Source organism: Schistocerca piceifrons, chromosome 4, assembly GCF_021461385.2.
Source record: "Schistocerca piceifrons isolate TAMUIC-IGC-003096 chromosome 4, iqSchPice1.1, whole genome shotgun sequence".
In the NCBI taxonomy this organism is placed as follows: Eukaryota; Metazoa; Arthropoda; class Insecta; order Orthoptera; family Acrididae; genus Schistocerca; species Schistocerca piceifrons.
In genome coordinates, this window is record NC_060141.1 from 654,460,596 (window position 1) to 654,481,928 (window position 21,333).

General features: G+C 40.2%; 1 protein-coding gene across 1 annotated transcript in view; it reads left to right on the forward strand.

Moving 5' to 3' along the window:
* The window catches only part of LOC124794854 (general transcription factor IIE subunit 2), a 69,884-nt gene that overhangs the window by 35,902 nt on the left and 12,649 nt on the right, over window positions 1-21,333 (forward strand). Inside the window, exons 3-5 of the mRNA XM_047258520.1 lie at window positions 790-952; window positions 1,249-1,449; window positions 16,513-16,686. Of these exons, the coding sequence (XP_047114476.1) occupies window positions 790-952; window positions 1,249-1,449; window positions 16,513-16,686 (538 nt within the window). The remainder of the gene's footprint in view (window positions 1-789; window positions 953-1,248; window positions 1,450-16,512; window positions 16,687-21,333) is intronic.

The following is a 21,333-nucleotide window of genomic DNA, read 5'->3' on the forward strand; positions in this document are numbered from 1 at the left end:
ACTGTGGAGTCATCACTGGTTAGTTAGTTCAATGTTTTTTGTTAGTTTGGTATGAAGACCACGTACTCTTGAGTATTTTTAAAATTTAGAACACTGGATAACATTGCATGCTTTTTTTTAAAAAAAAGTATGAGTGAGAGAAAAAGCTGCTCATTTCTTTATTTGCAATATTCCATTAATAGTTTCTGACTGAGAATTTGAACTGGACATCTGCCGTATGGGAGAAATTCTCCTTAGCATTCTCCAAATTTCTGTTCTTAGAGTGAGTTTTTAAACCTGTTGTAAATAATGTGGAAGAAAATTTTGTAACTTTAGCATGAAAGTGTTGTTCCTTTATGACTATTTATATTGGCTTCTTTTTTTAACTATTGAATGGATTATTCCTGACATCTAGCACTCCAGAATTTTCTCCATGACCCACATTTGAATGAAATGGTGGTGGAGATTCATAATTGCATATTTTCTTAAATATTATCTTAACACTCTTTATCTTTCTTTTTTTTTCAAATGTGACTGTGTGTAACTCTGTTGTCTAGGTTGTTTCTAATTCTAATTGTATGGACAGCTGTCATTTATGTTAGAAATAGTGGTCATATGAACCTTACCTCAGTTTATACATTATTTAGATACAGAAATGTGTGTAGCTTTTGACATCAATTGTCAAACACATAAAGCTGGTTTTCATATGAGATGTATGTCCACTTTATTTCATATAGTAAGATTTTGAAACCAGTAATCATTAATAGCAGTGCTGTGATAGTTCTCATACTTTCTGCATTACTCCAACAGTTATAAAACCATGACTGGAAGTTCTCAGTACAAATTTGGCGTACTGGCAAAAATTGTCAGGCACATGAAATCCAGACATCAGGAAGGTGATGATCACCCATTAACTCTTGATGAAATTTTAGATGAGACAAACCAGCTAGATGTTGGGTCAAAAGTGAAACAGGTCAGTCTAATATTCTCAGCCTTCATTTTCTTGTTAAATTGATTATAATATGATTGTTGCAAATACATAGCTTTAAATTTAAATTGTTGTGGAGTTAGAGTGATTGTCACATTTTTTTTTCTTTAAGTGTACTCACAACAAGTTAACAGTGGTAACTGACTCTAAACGACCACTGTTTTACCATATAGTAAAGTAGCTTCTGTTCATTGCACTGACATCTACATAATGATTTTTTCCCCCTTGTGTGTGTTTTTTTTTTTTTTGGTTTTCTTAATTAAATTTTTGTTCAGTTATAGTGGTTGCTCTCGGAGGCTCTTATTAGCAATCCGAAAATTGAAGTCACAGAGGAGGGGAAGTTTATTTTTAAGCCACCATATAAAATTAAAGACAAGAAAAGTTTATTAAGGCTGCTGAGAAATAATGATCTCAAAGGTCTTGGAGGAATTTTACTAGAAGATGTACAAGAGTCCCTACCACACTGTGACAAAGCTTTAAAGGTATGTTCTATAATACAGTAATCTTTCTTGGATGCAAACAAGAGTATAATATTGTGCTTCTGTTGTAAATCACGTAGTAACTATATATTCAAGTATATTACAAAAACGAGTCAGATAGTGACTTGTTTGCTATATTTTCTTTACTACCAGCCACATTTAGCAATGTTGTCAGTCTTTTTTCTTGTAGTTCCACGTAAAACAGAATACATCCTATTTACAATTCAGGGGTGTCAACAAGTGCCTGAGGAATAAATGAAATTATTTTATTTACAAGTTCTTCCACCAAGGCAAGTGACAGAACACAAAGGAAATTTCATTGGCATAGAGTAATACACAAAAAATAGAAATAGATCACACTTGTGTTTTGGTGTACTGCAAACAGTGGCACCAGTTGGACACTATAGCTGGTTGCTCAAAGTTTGAAGTTTACAGACAGGCCAAAACTCTGCAGAAAGTAAAGTATGATGAGAAAGGCAGTCAAAAAAGAGAAAAGGATTGGCATTTCGTCACCTTCTAGAGATAAGTTGTAGATATTTGTCAATGCTATGAGTACTACTTAAGCCATCGTCTCATGAACGAGGAGCTTGTGTTATCACAGTGTGGAACTCCAGGTTCTACTACATTGTGGAGCATGGGATGAAGAATCTGGCATGTCAGATTTTTGCCACATGGAGAGAAACCTGGTTAGTAAGATGTGGCATCAGTTTTACGTTACAGGCAGAATTTAGGAGACACAATGTTGTATGGAGCTATATTACGTATTAGGTGATTTTTAAAATTGTGTATATAAACTATCACAGCACTGGCGCACTGAGGATCTCTTGAAAATGTGCCATTTTAGGTATGATTAGTTGTATTAAAATGACAGTGTCGTCCTAACCGCCGTCTGCTTCACGTCTGCTGTGCAGCGAGCTACCTTAATTTAAGTATTAACTGTATTTTTCTTACTTATCACTTCTTCTTCCGTGTGTTTTTGCTTTTAGGAAGCTTTAATTGTCAAGTGCTATTAATAGTGTTCCATAAAGTTCGTGTTTGTTTTGAATACAGTCAGAGAGAGTCCCTTTAGTCAGCCATAGTGCCAGTAGTGCTAGAGTTTGTTTTCAATACAGTCCAGAGACAGGTAGTGCTATTTTCATTGTTTTCTACGAGAAGTGTCTGGCAACCACAGTTTAGTCAACTATCAGCCGCCTTTAGTGAATTAGCAGTCTAGTTAAAAGTTGATTAACTCTCTACAGTAAATTGATTTCTTAGGATGGATAGGATGTGTGACTGCTGTGTACAGATGCAGGAGGAGGTGGCCACTGTTCGTGAACAGCTGAACGTGTTGATGGCCGCGGTCAGCCGTCTTCAGGCTGCTGCCTCGGAATGTAGCGGCAGTGGGGAGTCTGGTGCGTCGCATGGTACACCCCAGGTGTTACATGCTTCACCCACTGTCCCTGCTGTCGAGACATCTTCGCGGGTACCGGGTGCGGTTGGGCCACCCTCTCCCCAAGGGGAGTGGCGGGTTCAGCAGCGTTCGCGGCGCACGAGGCGGAGGGTAAAAGTGGAGGCTGGCCGTGTGGCATCGCCCACTTTGCCTGCGAGTGGACATGTGGCTGCTCCTTCAGCAAGGTCCGAGCAGGCACATGGGGGGAGGGGTTTATTAGTTATTGGGAGCTCCAACATTAGGCGGGTGATGGAGCCCCTTAGGGAAATAGCGGAAAGGTCGGGGAATAAGGCCAGTGTTCACTCTGTCTGCTTGCCGGGGGGTCTCATCCGAGATGTGGAGGAGGCCTTACCGGCGGCGATAGAGAGAATTGGGTGCACCCGACTGCAAATTGTTGCTCATGTCGGCACCAATGACTCCTGCCGTCTGGGTTCAGAGGTCATCTTCAGTTCGTACAGGCGGTTGACGGAATTGGTGAAGGCGGAAAGCCTCGCTCGCGGAGTGGAATCAGAGCTAACTATTTGTAGTATCGTTCCCAGAACCGATCGCGGTCCTCTGGTTTGGAGCTGATTGGAAGGCTTAAACCAGAGAGGCTCAGACGATTCTGCGATCTGGGGTGCAAATTTCTCGACCTCCACTATCGGGTGGAGAAATGTAGAGTCCCCCTGAATAGGCAGGCGTGCACTACACGCCAGACGCGGCTACAAGGGTGGTGGAGTACGTGTGGAGTGCACATGGGGGTTTTTTAGGTTAGAGAATTCCCTCCCTAGGCCCGACAAGACGCCTCCTGAGACGCGGCAAGGTAGGAGTAGGCAAAATGCAACAGGGAATAACAATATTAATGTGCTAATAGTAAACTGCAGGAGCGTCTATAGAAAGGTCCCAGAACTGCTCTCATTAATAAACGGTCACAACGCCCATATAGTACTAGGGACAGAAAGTAGGCTGAAACCAGACGTAAACAGTAATGAAATCCTAAACTCAGATTGGAATGTATACTGCAGAGACAGGCTGGACAGTGAAGGGGGAGGCGTGTTTATAGCGATAAGAAGTGCAATAGTATCGAAGGAAATTGACAGAGATCCGAAATGTGAAATGATTTGGATGAAGGTCACGGTTGAAGCAGGCTCAGACATGGTAATTGGATGTCTCTATAGGCCCCCTGGCTCAGCAGCTGATGTGGCACAGCACCTGAAGGAAAATTTGGAAAATATTTCGAGTAGATTTCCCCCACCATGTTATAGTTCTGGGTGGAGATTTTAATTTGCCGGATATAGACTGGGAGACTGAAACGTTCATAACGGGTGGCAGGGACAAAGAATCCAGTGAAATTTTTTTAAGTGCTTTATCTGAAAACTACCTTGAGCAGTTAAACAGAGAACCGACTTGTGGCGATAACATATTAGACCTTCTGGCGACAAACAGACCCGAACTATTTGAAACAGTTAATGCAGAACAGGGAATCAGCGATCATAAAGCGGTTACAGCATCGATGAGTTCAGCCGTAAATAGAAATATTAAAAAAGGTAGGAAGATTTTTCTGTGTAGCAAAAGTGACAAAAGGCAGATTACAGAGTACCTGACGGCTCAACACAGAAGTTTTGTCTCAAGTACAGATAGTGTTGAGGGTCAGTGGACAAAGTTCAAAACCATCGTACAATATGCGTTAGATGAGTATGTGCCAAGCAAGATCATAAGAGATGGAAAAGAGCCACCGTGGTACAACAACGGAGTTAGAAAACTGCTGCGGAAGCAAAGGGAACTTCACAGCAAACATAAACATAGCCAAAGCCTTGCGGACAAACAAAAATTACGTGAAGCGAAATGTAGTGCGAGGAGGGCTATGTGAGAGGCGTTCAATGAATTCGACTGTAAAGTTCTATGTACTGACTTGGCAGAAAATCCTAAGAAATTTTGGTCTTATGTCAAAGCGGTAGGTGGATCAAAACAAAATGTTCAGACACTCTGTGACCAAAATGGTACTGAAACAGAGGATGACAGACTAAAGGCCAAAATACTAAATGTCTTTTTCCAAAGCTGTTTCACAGAGGAAGACTGCACTGTAGTTCCTTCTCTAGATTGTCGCACAGATGACAAAATGGTGGATATCGAAATAGACGACAGAGGGATAGAGAAACAATTAAAACCGCTCAAAAGAGGAAAGGCCGCTGGACCTGATGGGATACCAGTTAGATTTTACACAGAGTACGTGAAGGAACTTGCCCCCCTTCTTGCAGCGGTGTACCGTAGGTCTCTAGAAGAGCATAACGTTCCAAAGGATTGGAAAAGGGCACAGGTCACCCCCGTTTTTAAGAACGGACGTTGAACAGATGTGCAGAACTAAAGACCTATATCTCTAACGTCGATCAGTTGTAGAATTTTGGAACCCGTATTATGTTCGAGTATAATCTACTCTGTAGGAATCAGCATGGGTTTCGAAAAAGACGGTCGTGTGAAACCCAGCTCGCGCTATTTGTCCACGAGACTCAGAGGGCCATAGACACGGGTTCACAGGTTGATGCCGTGTTTCTTGACTTCCGCAAGGCGGTCGATACAGTTCCCCACAGTCGTTTAATGAACAAAGTAAGAGCATATGGAGTATCAGACCAATTGTGTGATTGGATTGAGGAGTTCCTAGATAACAGAACGCAGCATGTCATTCTCAATGGAGAGAAGTAAGAGTGATTTCAGGTGTGCCGCAGGGGAGTGTCATAGGACCATTGCTATTCACAATCTACATAAATGACCTGGTGGATGACATCGGAAGTTCACTGAGGCTTTTTGCAGATGATGCTGTGGTGTATCGAGAGATTGCAACAATGGAAAATTGTACTGAAATGCAGGAGGATCTGCAGCGAATTGACGCATTGTGCAGGGAATGGCAATTGAATCTCATTGTAGACAAGTGTAACGTGCTGCGAATACATAGAAAGATAGATCCCTTATCATTTAGCTACAAAATAGCAGGTCAGCAACTGGAAGCAGTTAATTGCATAAATTATCTGGGAGTACGCATTAGGAGTGATTTAAAATGGAATGATCATATAAAGTTGATCGTCGGTAAAACAGATGCCACACTGAGATTCATTGGAAGAATCCTAAGGAAATGCAATCCGAAAACAAAGCAAGTAGGTTACAGTACGCTTGTTCGCCCACTGCTTGAAACTGCTCAGCCCTACCAGATAGGGTTGATAGAAGAGATAGAGAAGATCCAACGGAGAGCAGTGCGCTTCGTTACAGGATCATTTAGTAATCGCGAAAGCATTACGGAGATGATAGATAAACTCCGGTGGAAGACTCTGCAGGAGAGAGGCTGAGTAGGTCGGTATGGGCTTTTGTTAAAGTTTCGAGAACATACCTTCACCGAAGAGTCAAGCAGTATATTGCTCCCTCATACGTATATCTCGCGAAGAAACCATGAGGATAAAATCAGAGAGATTAGAGCCCACACAGAAGCATACCGACAATCCTTCTTTCCACGAACAATACGAGACTGGAATAGAAGGGAGAACCGATAGAGGTACTCAGGGTACCCTCCGCCACACACCGTCAGGTGTCTTGCGGAGTATGGATGTAGATGTAGATGTAGATGTACTTAGTAACAAAATAATCCGTCTTGAAGGCAAAAAGAGATGCTGTTTTATTAATGGTGCCTGGTTTTGATCTATACAGATCATCTTCAGGGCATAAAGCATAACACACAGGAGCAGTTGACAACTGTGGCTTCCAGCATATAGTTCAGTTCCACTTAGCAGTTTTGCAGATCACTGAAGGAGTTCCCTCATGGCCTGAAGATCATCTGTATATACTGAAACCCATCATTAGCAATAAAACATCTCTTTTTGTGATCAAGACTGATTATTTTGTTACTATTGAATTTAGATCACAGATTCTTTTACGCTCATTATAAAAAAATCGGGAAACTACATACTGCTAATTAAAGCCTTTCTGCATTTGATGTTGTTAATGTTATAACTTGTGTGCTATGAAAGTATACCATTTCAGTGACATGGCACAATGATGACCCACAAAAGTGTGTTGGTTTTGGTAGAATTTGTCTTAGTTAAATATCAACTAATAAGATTTGTACATTCAATCTGTGTACAGTGTCTGTCATATAACTAAAGTACAGGTGCCATGTTGAAGTTGTACCATAGTTGATCATGTTGTGAAATCTGAAGGGAAATGTGGCATATTTGTGTCTAGCTACATCGTATTATTTTCACCTTTCATTATTTAAAAGATTTTGGTTCTTATTAATTTAATAGAAGATTACCTGCAGTAGTTGATGTTATTTATTATAAATGATGTATTTACTGCAATTATTGTTGAATAGGCCGACAACAGGAATGTTTCCCCAGTGGCCAGAAATCTTAACATGACTACCAGTCTGTTTCGGAAAGTTAACACAAGCATCATAGGAAGGTTTGCTAATTATGCAACACTGCGTAAAATATGTATACCTATCTCTTGGCTTTATGAAGAGCCTCATATTTGTAACTTGCCAGTAAATATCTTTTTCAATGACAGTGAGCAGCTTCAAAAAATGTCCTCCTCTATTTGACTGAAATTACAAAACGAATCCTGATCTTGAGACCCATGAGATGAAATATGTTACTTCTGAGTGGTGACAGTGAATAAAGCTTTGAAAATATTGATATTATGCATGTGCTAACTGATGGCACACACTATACCTTAAATATATTCAATTTAGAACTGAAAATGAGATGATAATTCAATTGAGATAACAAGTAACTTATACTAGTATGTATGTCATATAATTGTACAGCATTATGTGATGTTCCTCAACCAGCAGTTTGCTATCCAAGCCAACAGTGAGTTCAAAATCTATTTCGCTACTGCTATTCTTTGACAATCACGGAAAAAATTAATGCAGCTATTTTATGCATGTCCATTTTCGGAAGAAAAAGTGTGATTTGCATGCCAGATGCAGTTGAGAACTGCCACTGGAGAGCACTGCAATTGCAAATCACGGTGAGGAACATGTTCTGTTAGATGTAGTGTGTATTTCAGAGCGTCCAGCAACCATGGCAGATGCCACATCTTGTGTACTTAATGGTGAGAAACAATTCCCTTGTGTATTGTATCGAGGCTTAACACCTGCAGTGTCAGCAAGCAACACCCCAGATCACGTAAGAAACAGATTGACCGTCCTTACGGCGGAACAGGCAACCGTAAAAATAGTTTTCCCGTCGGTCAACAGATGTCGCAGGTGACGCTACAATGCTAACTGACCTGTCCATGTCGCGGAATTGGCAACGCTGTATCTTCGATGACGTGAATGACGCTGATTTGCGTTCGGCTAGAGTGCTGCTCGCGAAATGCATTCGTCACGCTGCTGACTGTAGCTCATGATCAGCTGTGGTTTTTCCCGAGTTTTCAATCTAAGAATGTAGATTAGCTCCTGTAATTCTACAAACCAAGTTTATTTCTCACAATCACATGCGAAATGAAATAAATGAAAAGTAACATACAAACATTTCTCACGAGTTACTGTTTAAATGCAGACTGTATTGCAGTCGCATAGGTTTTACACTTGCCTTCCATGCCTTCTATTTGCTCTTTGCTATACAGCTCTTCTGATACGGATTATGGTGGTAAAAAAGATCTCCATGTGCAGGTTAACACTATAAAGTTTTCAAAATCCGCACTCGGTTATGATGCAAATTAAGGCTGGATATATTTCAGTGACAGTCACTTCAAATTTAAATTCTTTTACTTTGCATGTAACGTAACGTAAATGGTATAAGAGTGGCACAAAACGATGAATTTTTGATTGTTGTTGAAAGGGGGCTGCAAATGCGGTAGTATACAAGTGAAAGCGTGTTTTTCAAGCATATTTTGGCGGTGTCAGCTTTGAAGAACCACACAAGGCAAACCATAATTATGTTAAAAATTTACTTTGTACAGTTTAAACATAACCCGTAAATATTCGCAACAGACGTATGCTTTTATCTGCAACACAGTTATTACTGGGTATATCCGCACTCGCGCAGACCTGTTACTATAAGTTGTGTTGTTTTTGAGTGAAAGCTGTGTGAGGATTATTAGCACACAGATGAAAAAAAAATTGAAATAGGCAGCGTCTATAGTTTGCATGTTATGCTCGTTCTCTTCTATTCTCCTCCCTTCATTCCAGTATAAACGCTTGTTCACAAGTATAAACGAATGGCAGTGAACATCGGCGAATTATCTATGAATACTCGTTTGCAGCAGTGTAAACGAGGTTTTACACTCGTTCACTTCGTTCACTCTAGTATATACCAGGATTTAGAGGGGCCGATGACCTAGCAGTTAGATGATGGCTATTATTCATTTATTTCACTGTTGCGATTTCAGCTCTAGAGCCATTTTAAAGTACCAAGGGAAAGGTCTTGTAAGTTAATGCTTCTTAAATTGTTTACCAAATGTTGCCACACTATGCTTTTCATTTTGTTATCCATATCTTATATTGGTTTCAGTTTTCACATTGCACACAAAAATGCCTCTACAGCCCAAATTATGATAGTGAAGTGAATAAACGGTTTTAAAAAGTCCAAATCGCAGCAAAGATTTCATTTAAAAATTGTATGATATGATTCTTGGACAGGAAGGGCTGCCACGTTATATCAGAATATAAGGTCAACAAAATTTAGATAGGCTTGAATGCTTAGGGCTCTTTATTAATTCTTACTCTTAACTAATTCTTACTTGAATTTAAAATCCACTCCCGTAACCTTTCTATATCTTTGACGGGAAATCTGAACATATTTAGTTCAGGATTTGTCTGTCTACTCCTTCTACAGTCAATATACTTGCAGGCCCCCGGCATGACAACTCGATCCACTACCACCGGTATGTCAGAAACAGCTGTACTTCACAGATGCCAAATGGTGGAAAGCTGCTGCGTTCAGACGATGTTGCCACATATTTCACAGAACGGAGTGCCACCTAGTGGTTGGTGCTACAAGTAAGGGTGTGACGCTGTTGCTGCCTGGCCGTTCCCTGACAAGGGTTGCCTGCTAGACCAAGCGATCGGGCAATCTGTTCTTATGTGATCTGGGGCAACACACATCAGTGCTTCAAAGATGCCTAACACACAGAGGGCAATTTTCTAGAAGAAAGATGGCCATGCTGTGACAGTCCCCCAGGAGGCAACCCAAGCACGGCCAGAGCCTGTGTTGCACGGATTTATTCTCTTCCACAAGATATTTGATTGAAAATAGGCTCGGTTGTATCCTAGTACCGAATGTTACTTAGTGCAGCATTCGGACCAGATAAGACCAGTTCGCACCGAATGAGTTTCCTAGGCCAGGCACTGATTCCGCAAGTATCCCACCAGTCAGAGGAGAGTGGAGAGTCAACTCCACGATGTCATTGCCATTCACATCTGAATTTGTGACCCTGGGAGATACCAGCTATGGATTTAACAGGAGGAGGACTGGCATTAGTGAACTATCTAGACTGCAACTGGTCAGTTTGACTGTTGATGATTATCTTTCTTTATTTCAGTTTTACTTGTTAAATTAATTCAGTGTTCTCTTTAAATATCACTAGTGTATTATGTATACCATACCAATGCCTTATACTTAAATTTTTCCGTAGACACTATATTTAATTAAATGAAAAACGATTGAAGTAAAGAATACACCACAAACATAAGTACGAGGGCAGTTCAATAAGTAATGCAACACATTTTTTTTCTCGGCCAATTTTGGTTGAAAAAACCGGAAATTTCTTGTCGAATATTTTCAAACATTCCCGCTTCGTCTCGTATAGTTTCATTGACTTCCGACAGGTGGCAGCACTGTACGGAGCTGTTAAAATGGCGTCTGTAATGGATGTGCGTTGCAAACAACGGGCAGTGATCGAGTTTCTTTTGGCGGAAAACCAGGGCATCTCAGATATTCATAGGCACTTGCAGGATGTCTACGGTGATCTGGCAGTGGACAAAAGCACGGTGAGTCGTTGGGCAAAGCATGTGTCATCATCGCCGCAAGGTCAAGCAAGACTGTCTGATCTCCCGCGTGCGGGCCGGCCGTGCACAGCTGTGACTCCTGCAATGGCGGAGCGTGCGAACACACTCGTTCGAGATGATCGACGGATCACCATCAAACAACTCAGTGCTCAACTTGACATCTCTGTTGGTAGTGCTGTCACAATTGTTCACCAGTTGGGATATTCAAAGGTTTGTTCCCGCTGGGTCCCTCGTTGTCTAACCGAACACCATAAAGAGCAAAGGAGAACCATCTGTGCGGAATTGCTTGCTCGTCATGTGGCTGAGGGTGACAATTTCTTGTCAAAGATTGTTACAGGCGATGAAACATGGGTTCATCACTTCGAACCTGAAACAAAACGGCAATCAATGGAGTGGCGCCACACCCACTCCCCTACCAAGAAAAAGTTTAAAGCCATACCCTCAGCCGGTAAAGTCATGGTTACAGTCTTCTGGGACGCTGAAAGGGTTATTCTGTTCGATGTCCTTCCCCATGGTCAAACGATCAACTCTGAAGTGTATTGTGCTACTCTTCACAAATTGAAGAACGACTTCAGCGTGTTCATAGGCACAAAAATCTGAACGAACTTCTCCTTCTTCATGACAACGCAAGACCTCACACAAGTCTTTTCACCCGAGAGGAGCTCACAAAACTTCAGTGGACTGTTCTTCCTCGTGCACCCTACAGCCCCGATCTCGCACCGTCGGATTTCCATATGTTTGGCCCAATGAAGGACGCAATCCGTGGGAGGCACTACGCGGATGATGAAGAAGTTATTGATGCAGTACGACGTTGGCTCCGACATCGACCAGTGGAATGGTACCATGCAGGCATACAGGCCCTCATTTCAAGGTGGCATAAGGCTGTAGCATTGAATGGAGATTACATTGAAAAATAGTGCTGTGTAGCTAAAAGATTGGGGAATAACCTGGTGTATTTCGATGCTGAATAAAACAACCCCTGTTTCAGAAAAAAAATGTGTTGCATTACTTATTGAACTGCCCTCGTACAATATTCATTGAAACTAAACTTAGTTACTAACGTTACAAATACAAATAAACATGTAATAATAACAGAATGGTTTTATCTATATGACTTGTTCTCAGTCAAAGCTCCACACAGGCCATAAATATACATTTATTAAGAAATAGAAAGAAAAATGGACATAAATTGCCGTGGCAATTATGAAAAGATAATATTGTTTTCCTCTGTGTGTGATGTGTTTTCAGTTGAAGCTACCATCTTTATCAAAACACTTTGGACATACTTACTGAACACTTCCAGCACATGAACGACATATGAATTTCTTGCAACGCACACACAGATTTTTAGTTTTGTTTGACCTTGTAATCCTCCTCTTTAGCAGGCCTCCTGTACTAGTACATTACATATCTCAATGGTCACAATGAAAGTGTGAACAGGACCTTCCCTGTGCTAATCTGAAGAGAAATATTTGCCAGGTAACCTTTTCTCCTTTGTCTCTTTGTAAAGGATCCAGGTGTTGATTCCAGTAAGATCTAGCATGTTGAAAAAAATGGTCCTAGGCCATTTGCAGCAGCCAAATTTGACAGTGTATAGACAAGGCATCTGGTCCAGAATATCAGCTCCAAATTTTGTGGAATTGTAGATGCTCATCTGGATGAAAACTCCGACACACCATAATAATGAGGAATGCTGAACTTCTGTAGAGCACAACACATTAACAGGAACCATTCCACTACATAAATTAAAATGGAAAGAAAAAGAAGGAATGAGATCACAATAATGAAATAAAATAAGCAAAGTAGATGTAAAAATTCATTATTGCTTGTTTAGAGACGTGAAACATGCAAAATATCGCACCACTCAAAATGACCGGCTATGATCATTTAAAGTGAACATGTTTGTAACCACCACATTTTTGTAACCATCAAAGCACATTTAAAGTTATGAAGCATAAGCCCCCTAATTGAATCATACACTATTTATTAAATGTTAAAGAATGCTCAGTGGTCAGATTGACAGGTATGATCCTTCTAGTATTAAGAGTGTTTGTGGTTTCCTCCCGAAGAAGTCAGGTACTCTGTCATCGTGACACACTTGTGCACTTTTAAATTTCTTAATGTGTCACTGTATGGGTGGATCCAAATTGCCCATGGATTGTAGCAGACACTCGAGTCTCTTGAGTTTTGCCATAAAGCATATTCAGCAACTGAGTACTGGATGTCCTCAACATAGATAGTTACAATACACTGCTGAAAAAAAAATCGCAACATCACAAAATAATTAATGTAGAGCAATGAAAGTGCGAGATCACAGGTTAGTGTAAGTGTAAGACAAGCCAATGCAAAGGTGAAATGCTAATACAGTAATAACTGATGTAACCATCAGAATGTTGAATGCAAGCATGCATCTGCGTGTGCATTGTGTCGTACAGTTCCATTCCTGTTGCACTTGGTTGGTCAGTACAGGTATGTTCAGTGTTGTTTGTGGATGACACTACAGTTGTCATCCAGTTATGCCCCATATACGCCTAATTGGAGACGGATCTGGTGATCAAGCAGGCCACAGCAACATGTCAACACTGTACAGCATGCTGGGTGACAATAGCAATATGTGGGGGAGTGTTATACTGTTGGAAACACCCTCTGGAATGCTGTTCATGAATGACAACTCAGCACCTCGAATCACCAGATTGACTTGCATATTTGCGGTCAGGATACAGGAGATAACCATTGGAGTGCTCCTGCTGTCATATGAAATAACGTCCCAGAACCTAGCTCCAGGTGTAGTTCCAGTGTTTCTTGCATGCAGACAGGGTGGTTGCAGGCCTCAACTGGCCTCCTTCTAACCAACACACGGCCATCACTAGCACCGAGGCAGAACCAGCTGTCACCAGGAAACACAACAGACCTCCACCCTGCCCTCCAATGAGCTCTCGTTTGACACGTATGGTGGTAGTTTGGGGTCTGTGGAATGCATGCTCTAGGGCTTCTGGCTTGGAGCTGTCCTTGAAGTATCCAGTTTGTAACAGTTTGTTGTGTCACTGTTGTGCCAGCTGCTGCTCAGATTGCTGCTACAGATGCTGTATGATGCAGCTGAGCCATATGCCAAACATGAGTGTCATATTTAAAGCAAACCTGATTTGCTTCGTCGTAGTGGCATTACTAGCCCCATTCTTAGGCAAATGGCACAAAATTCAAATAGACATCCACTTTCAGATGTAGAGATACACCTACCTACTTTCATTAATGTCCAACAACTCCTTCTTGGCATTGTGATTTTTATTTGTCAGTGTGTGTACCTATTAATGTGGCCAGTTCGATGATGGTCTTCCCTACATAAAAAGACAAGCACTGAACACATCACTTGGTAAACAACATTAACCATTTCACATATTGCTCTGATTTTAATATTGTACAAAATACTTGTCATGATACTACAGAAAATGGCAGTGATCAGGTCCATGATGAAAGTTTTTCATCATGGGGTAGAAACCTTGGAGTAACTATTTTGGCCTGTGAATGTTGTGCAGTCTGGCAATGAGTCAGTGAAGGTTGGAAGGTTGCTGGAAAGTGGACAGAGGGTAGTGTGAGGAGGACATGAGAGAGAAGTAATCTAATTTCAGGGGAACTGATTTTGATTTATATGCCAGCTATTTTGGTTGGAATGTTGGAGGTTGCCAGGGAGATTTGTTTGTTTGCAAGATCAGTGGGGTAGTAGCAGGACAGGTAAAACTGGGAGAGATTATTAATACAGGTTCTGAGGGAGTTTGTGTTGGAGCAGACAGAATGTATCACAGACATCTACCGTATTTACTCGAATCCAAACCGCACTTGAATCTAAGCCGCACCTGAAAAATGAGACTTGAAATCAAGGGAAAAAAAATTTCCAGAATCTAAGCCGCACCTGAAATTTGAGACACGAAATTGAAGGGGAAAGAGAAGTTTTAGGGCGCACCTCCAAATCGGAACAAAGTTGGTCCATTGTAATATGAGACACAATTTAGGTCAAATGAATGACGATACAGCTACAGTAGTTTGGTTTGAGTCGTAAGCTTAGCAGTTAAGCTTTATCAGATAGCCATTGCTATGCGTCAGGCGCTCCACCCGTAATTATATGGGTACCCTTCCTTTTTCACGTGCTTCGTCTGGTTTGAATTGATTGCTTATTTTTCTTTGATCTGATAAGCGCCGTTCTCTTTGTTATAGGTGTTTATGCCACTCTAAGCTGAAAATGCATTACTGTACTGTGTCATGGACTGTTTTGTCGCATTCTGATAATGAGTGTTTATGGCCTGTTGCCACTCGCGGCGTGGCTTCCTTTTCTGCACGCTACCGCCGCTTACAAATTAAAAAAAAAAAAGAGAGGAATCGTCTCATTAACGAAACAATGGCAAGAGACTGCTATTTGTTGTTACTTACACTGCTGCTTTCTTTGATAATGATCAACAAGAACCAAATAATATACTGTGTATGCTAGAAGTTCTGAACGAGAGTTTAGCGAAAATTTTTCTCCGTTTGAAAATCTTTGCAGACGCCTCTTTAGTACACATCATTCTGCACAGAAATTAGAGTCATCTTAGATTTAAAAATATAGTCAATTGCCGTGCTTCATTTCTGACTGTATCACTATTAGGCATAAGAATAATACGAATATAAACATCACATGATATGTATATTCTTCCACATTTGCTGTTGTCTCGCTCTAGTTTCGTAGTTTATTAGGCAGACAGGATTTAAATGAGATAGCAGCAAACACGAAACAATGCATGACAAAATGTTTATATTCGTATTATTCTTATGGTGAAGAGAATACTGCATGTGATTCACAGTTCATAAAAGTTCCTATTAGCAACCATCTCTTCTCACAGGAAGGAAAAAATTCAGAACGTAGAGTTGGCCATATTGACAAACATCCCAAACAGTCTTGCCATTCGGATTTTCGTAGTACATTGAAATGCTGCTACATTCGAAGATGAACAATACGGAATTTGTATTTACTTCGTTGGATAATGTATGAAAATGCAGTAGTCGAAACTTGGGGCGGAGAAAAAAAGCTCGTCTTCCACCTTTTTTTAAATTTATTTGCTGACGCAGAGGTTTTGGCGCCAGTATTTATCTTTGTGCCTGCAAAGTATGTCTGTGTAGCGCTACATATATTCGATGGCAGAAGTTAGTTGTGGCGGCACCTACCAACATTTTTCAGAACTTCTGCTTACTTTGCACTCGATTCTAAGCCACAGGCGGTTTTTTGGATTGCAAAAAACTGGAAAAAAAGTGTGGCTTAGATTCGAGTAAATATGGTAGGCTGCAGTGATTTTATCATTGAATTCTTCCTTTACAATCTTAATATTATGTTCTTTCAGTATCCTCATAAAGTCTTGTCTTTCCTCACAAAATTCCTGTTGCTCTTTGTGACACTTATGGTCAGGTACATAGAAATGAAGTATGTAGTATTTTTGAAATCAATATATCAGTAGCATTACTACTCTCTTTTTGATTTATGAGATGATGTTTATTTCTGTCCTGTAATGTTTACTGGTTTTCTTATCAGTGGGAGCACTTTAGATACTAAATGTGTGCAATTGTACCATTGGTATTTTGTGTATGCACATCATATTATTTTGTGTAGTTTCTCATGTTACACCTTATGCTCTAGAGTTTGCAGAATGAGATAATATATATTACGCGGCCCATTGACAAGAAAAAGATTGTATTCTTTAATGATAAATCAGACACACTACCTGTAGACGAGGAATTTCAGAAGTTGTGGCGCTCTGTGGCTGTTGAGAGTATGGATGACCAAAAAATTGAGGAATATTTGGAGAAACAGGTAAGAATTAAGACAAATATATGAATGTACGAATTGACAAAAAATTTTGGAATGCAGAACAATTTCATTAAATTGTCATAAGAATCCGGCATAATCCAGCATTCTATTGGATTACAAGCTAAATGAAAACAATAAACACTGTAAATCAAATAAAAAAACACAGATTTTGGTTCAGTACCTTAAACTATATTTCATCTGACTGGAAGGCTTACAGTCCATTGTAACTATGATGGATATTTTATAGCCAAGTACATTACGAGTGGATGGATTAGTTACAAAGGTAAGTCAATTATTATGCACAAAAAGTTATAAAATTTTGTTGCAATCAAATAGGAAACTGACAACAACATCATTTTTCGACATAGTCTCCATGCGTTTCAGTGCACTTGGTCCATTGTCGTACAAGCTTCCTGATGCCCTCATAAAAGAATGTTCTTGGTTGAGCTGCAAGCCAGGAATGCACCGCTTCTTTCACTGCTTCGTCCGAGGCAAATCGACAGCCCCTTAATGCCTGTTTGAGTGGACCAAACAAGTGATAGTCAGAAGGGGCAAGATAGGGACTATATGGAGGATGATCCAGTTCTTCAAATTTGAGTTTCTGGAGTGTTTCAGCACTGTGGGCAGCAGTGTGCGGACGGGTATTGTTGTGCAACAACACAACACCTTTTAACAGCAATCCTCGGCGTTTGCTTCGAATTGCAGGCTTTAGCCTGGCAGTAAGCATCTCACTGTAATGTACACTGTTTATTGTTTTGCCCTTTCCCCATAATGTTCCAGTAACGGACCTTGGGTGTCCCAAAAAACCATAAGCATCAGTTTTCCTGTGGATGTTTGGGTCTTGAAATTTTTCTTGCACGGCGAATTTTGATGTTTCCATTCCATATTCTGCCATTTACTCTCCGGCTCTTAATGATGGATCCATGTTTCGTCACCAGTAATGATCCTGTCTAAGAAGTTGCCCCCTTTGTTACCATAGCGATCCAAATGTTTTTTGCAGATGTCCAAGTGCGTTTGTTTATGCAACTGTGTAAGTAGTGTTGTGGATGATTTCGTAGGCAGAACCATGACTAATTTGTAGACGATGTGCCCCTTTGTCAATAGTTAATCGTCTGTCTAAGAGAATCATTTCACATGAATGCTCAATGGTTTCTTCATTTGTGGTGGTAAACAGTTGTCCGGCTCCTTCATTGTGCGTAACACTTGTGCGACCATTTAGGAATTTTTCAATCCATTCGTAGACACTCCGTTGTGGCAAAACATTGTTCCGGTACTGTACCGATACTCTTCGATGAATTTCGGCCCCTCATACACCTTCCGACCACAAAAAAATGGATCACTGAATGTTGCTCTCCTTTGGTGCCAATAGACAGCGGAGCAGCCATGATCAACAGCACAGCAGCGGTAACGAAACTAACCTAGCAGCTTGAAAATTGCAAAGATATAACAACAAATAAACAAAGCATGTGTCATCAACGTAAAATGACAGTACTACCAAAATAAATAAAGATAAAACTAAATTGTGTATAATAATTGACTTACCCTCATATAAACAAGCATTTTGGATTAAAATTCCGTGCCTCACTGCTGTAAGTCAAAACTGGTGGCACAGAAAGATCGTAAATATGTCTTCTCAGGATCATTGGGAGCTTTGTTAGCACGGCACCATGTTAGGATTTCTTTCCATTTGATTTGCTTATGGGGTGTGTGGGGGGGGGGGGGGGGGGGGGGGGACACAACTGCTTAAATACTTCTGTATGTGCTGAAATCAATCTAATCTGATATTCATGATTTATACATGAGTGATATGTAAGAGACTAAAGAATATCTGTAGAACTGTGGAACTTTGTAACTAGGCTTTCATGGGGATAGTTGTTGTTTCTGTTAAAAAATCTGCTGATTCAGGTTTTTCACCATTTCCATAGTGCTCTTCCACGAGTCAGACAAACCTCTGACCATTCATAGTGCCCTTTTTTGTATACATTCAATATCCCATGTTAATCCAGTTTGGTATCTCCGGGAGAGTTACATCTCCATGCACTTAACAGGTATGTACATACTAGAACAGTTCATAATTCTGTTCATACTCTCCATGGTATGCAGCTACTTCAAAGAAACTTTTAAAGAAACATAGATTACTGCATAATAAGTACAAAACAAATCATAGGGCTATAGACAGGGAGATGCTGAAGGAAGTATGTTGGCCTGTTAAGAGGGCAGTGCATGAAGCCTTCAATGATTACTGTAGCAGAATATTATCTAAAGATCTCTCACAAACCAAAGAAATTCTGGCCATATGGAAAGACTTTTAATGGTACCAAAGTTAAGTGTCCAGAGACTCATGGATGAGATAAGGATTGAAACTGCGGATAACAAAGTGAAAGCAGAAGAGCTGAACTCCTTTTTCAAATGTTCCTTTACAAATGAAAATCCAGGGATATTGCTACCAACTATATTCTCACACCACTCCAAAGACGAGTGAGCTAGAAATTAGTAGGTATCGAGAAGCAGCCAAAATCCCTAGAATGGAACAAATCCCCAGAGCTCAGTAGAATCCCTGTCTTAATTCTGTACCAAATTTGTGGCTGAAATAGCCCCTCTTTTAACCATAGTCTACCATAGATCCCTCAAACAAAAGACCTGTGCCCAATATTTGGAAGAAAGCCCAGGTCACTCCAGTTGACAAGAGAATAATGGAAGTGACCACAAAACTGCTGTTCAATATCCTTGATATCTGTTTGTCATAGAATCTGATAACATATTCTGTACTCAGTCTTAATGAGGCATGTCGAACAGAATTACCCTTCGTGCCATCCAGCACAGATTTAGAAAACATTGGCCATGCAAAACCCAGTTCACACTTTCCTCACATGACTTCCTGAAAGCCATGGATCAAGATGATCAGGTAGATGCAATATTTTTTGATTTCAGAAAAGCATTTGACTATATACTACAACTTTGCTTATTATCAAAAGTACATTTGTATGGCATATCAAGTGAAATTAGTGACTGGATTGAAGATTTGTTGGTAGGTAGGATGTAGCATGTTACCTTTGATGGTGGGTCATTGATGGATGCAGCAATAACTTCGGGTGTGCCCTTGGGAAGTGTCCTGGGAACCTTGCTGTTTTGCACACTTTGTCCTCAGTTATTTGTATTATGTATTCTAATCTCAGTCTTTCCATACAGTTTTTACCATTTACAGCTCCCTCTAGTACCACCTAAGTCATTCCCTGATGTCTTAACCCAGGTTCTACAATCCAGTGTTTCTCATATGTTCCTTGCCAGTTCTGCAGAGAACCTCCTTACACCTTACCTTATCAGCCTATCTAATTTTCAACATTATTCTGTAGCACCACATCCTAAACCCTTTGATTCTCTTCTGTTTTGGTTTTCCCACAGTCCATGATTCACTACCCTACAATACTGGTCTACAAACATACATTCTCTGAAATTTCTTCCTCAAATTAAGGCCAATGTTTGATACCAGTAGACTTTTCTTGGCCAGGAATGCCCTCTTTGCCCATGCTAGTCTACTTGTTATGTCCTCCTTGCTACGTCTGTCATTGGTTATTTCTTTTCCGAGGTAGCAGAATTCCATAACTTCATCGACATTGTTATCAGCAATTTTGATGTTAAGTGTTTTGTTATTTTCATTTCTGCAGATTCTCATTACTTTTGTCTTTTTCTGGTTTACTCTTAATACACAATCTGCACCTGTTAGACTGTTCATTCTCGATTGTGTAAATCTTCTTCACTTTCGCTGAGGATAGCAATGTCATGAGTGAATCTTATCATTGATATCCCTCCACTCTGAATTGTAATCCCACTCTTTAACCTTTCTTTTATTTCAATCATTGCTTCAATGTGTAGATTGAACAATAGGGACGAAAGACTCCATTATTGTTGTCTTACACCATTTTTAATCCAAGCACTTCATTTGTGGTCTTCCAGTCTTATTTTTCCCTCTTGATTCTTGTGCATATTGCATATTACCAATCTTTCCTGATAGCTTGCTCCATTTTTTTTTTCAGTATTTCGAACATCCTGCACTATATGACAATGCCAAACACATTTTTCTAGGTTGACAAATCCTATGACTGCATCTTGATTTTTCTTTAGTCTTGCGAAGTCAGAACTGCCTCTCTGGTGCCTTTATCTTTCCTAAACACAAACTGATTGTCATCTAACAGATCCTCAATTTTTTTCCATTGTTCCGAATATTATTCTTGTCTGGCCTTACTATCTTTGGAATTGTGTGGTTGATATTTTTCCAGAAGTTAGATGGTATTTAGCTATAGATTCTACACACCAACTTCAGTAGTTGTTTGGTTGTCATTTCTCCCAATAGTTTTAGAAGTTCTGATGGAATGTTATCTATTATTTCTGCCTTATTTGATATCAAGTCTTCCAAAGGTATTTTAAATTCTGACTCTAAAACTGGATCCCCTATGTCTCGCACATCAACTCCAACTTCTTCCTGTATCACAATCTTGTACTCCTCAGAGATGCCTCCTTTCATGTATTTACTCTTTGCTCTGCATTTAATACATTGGAATTCCTGTTGCACTCTTAATGTTCCCAAGCTTGCTTTTAATTTCACCAAAGAGTGTTTTGACTTCTTGAAGTGCTGATTCAACCCTCCCGACT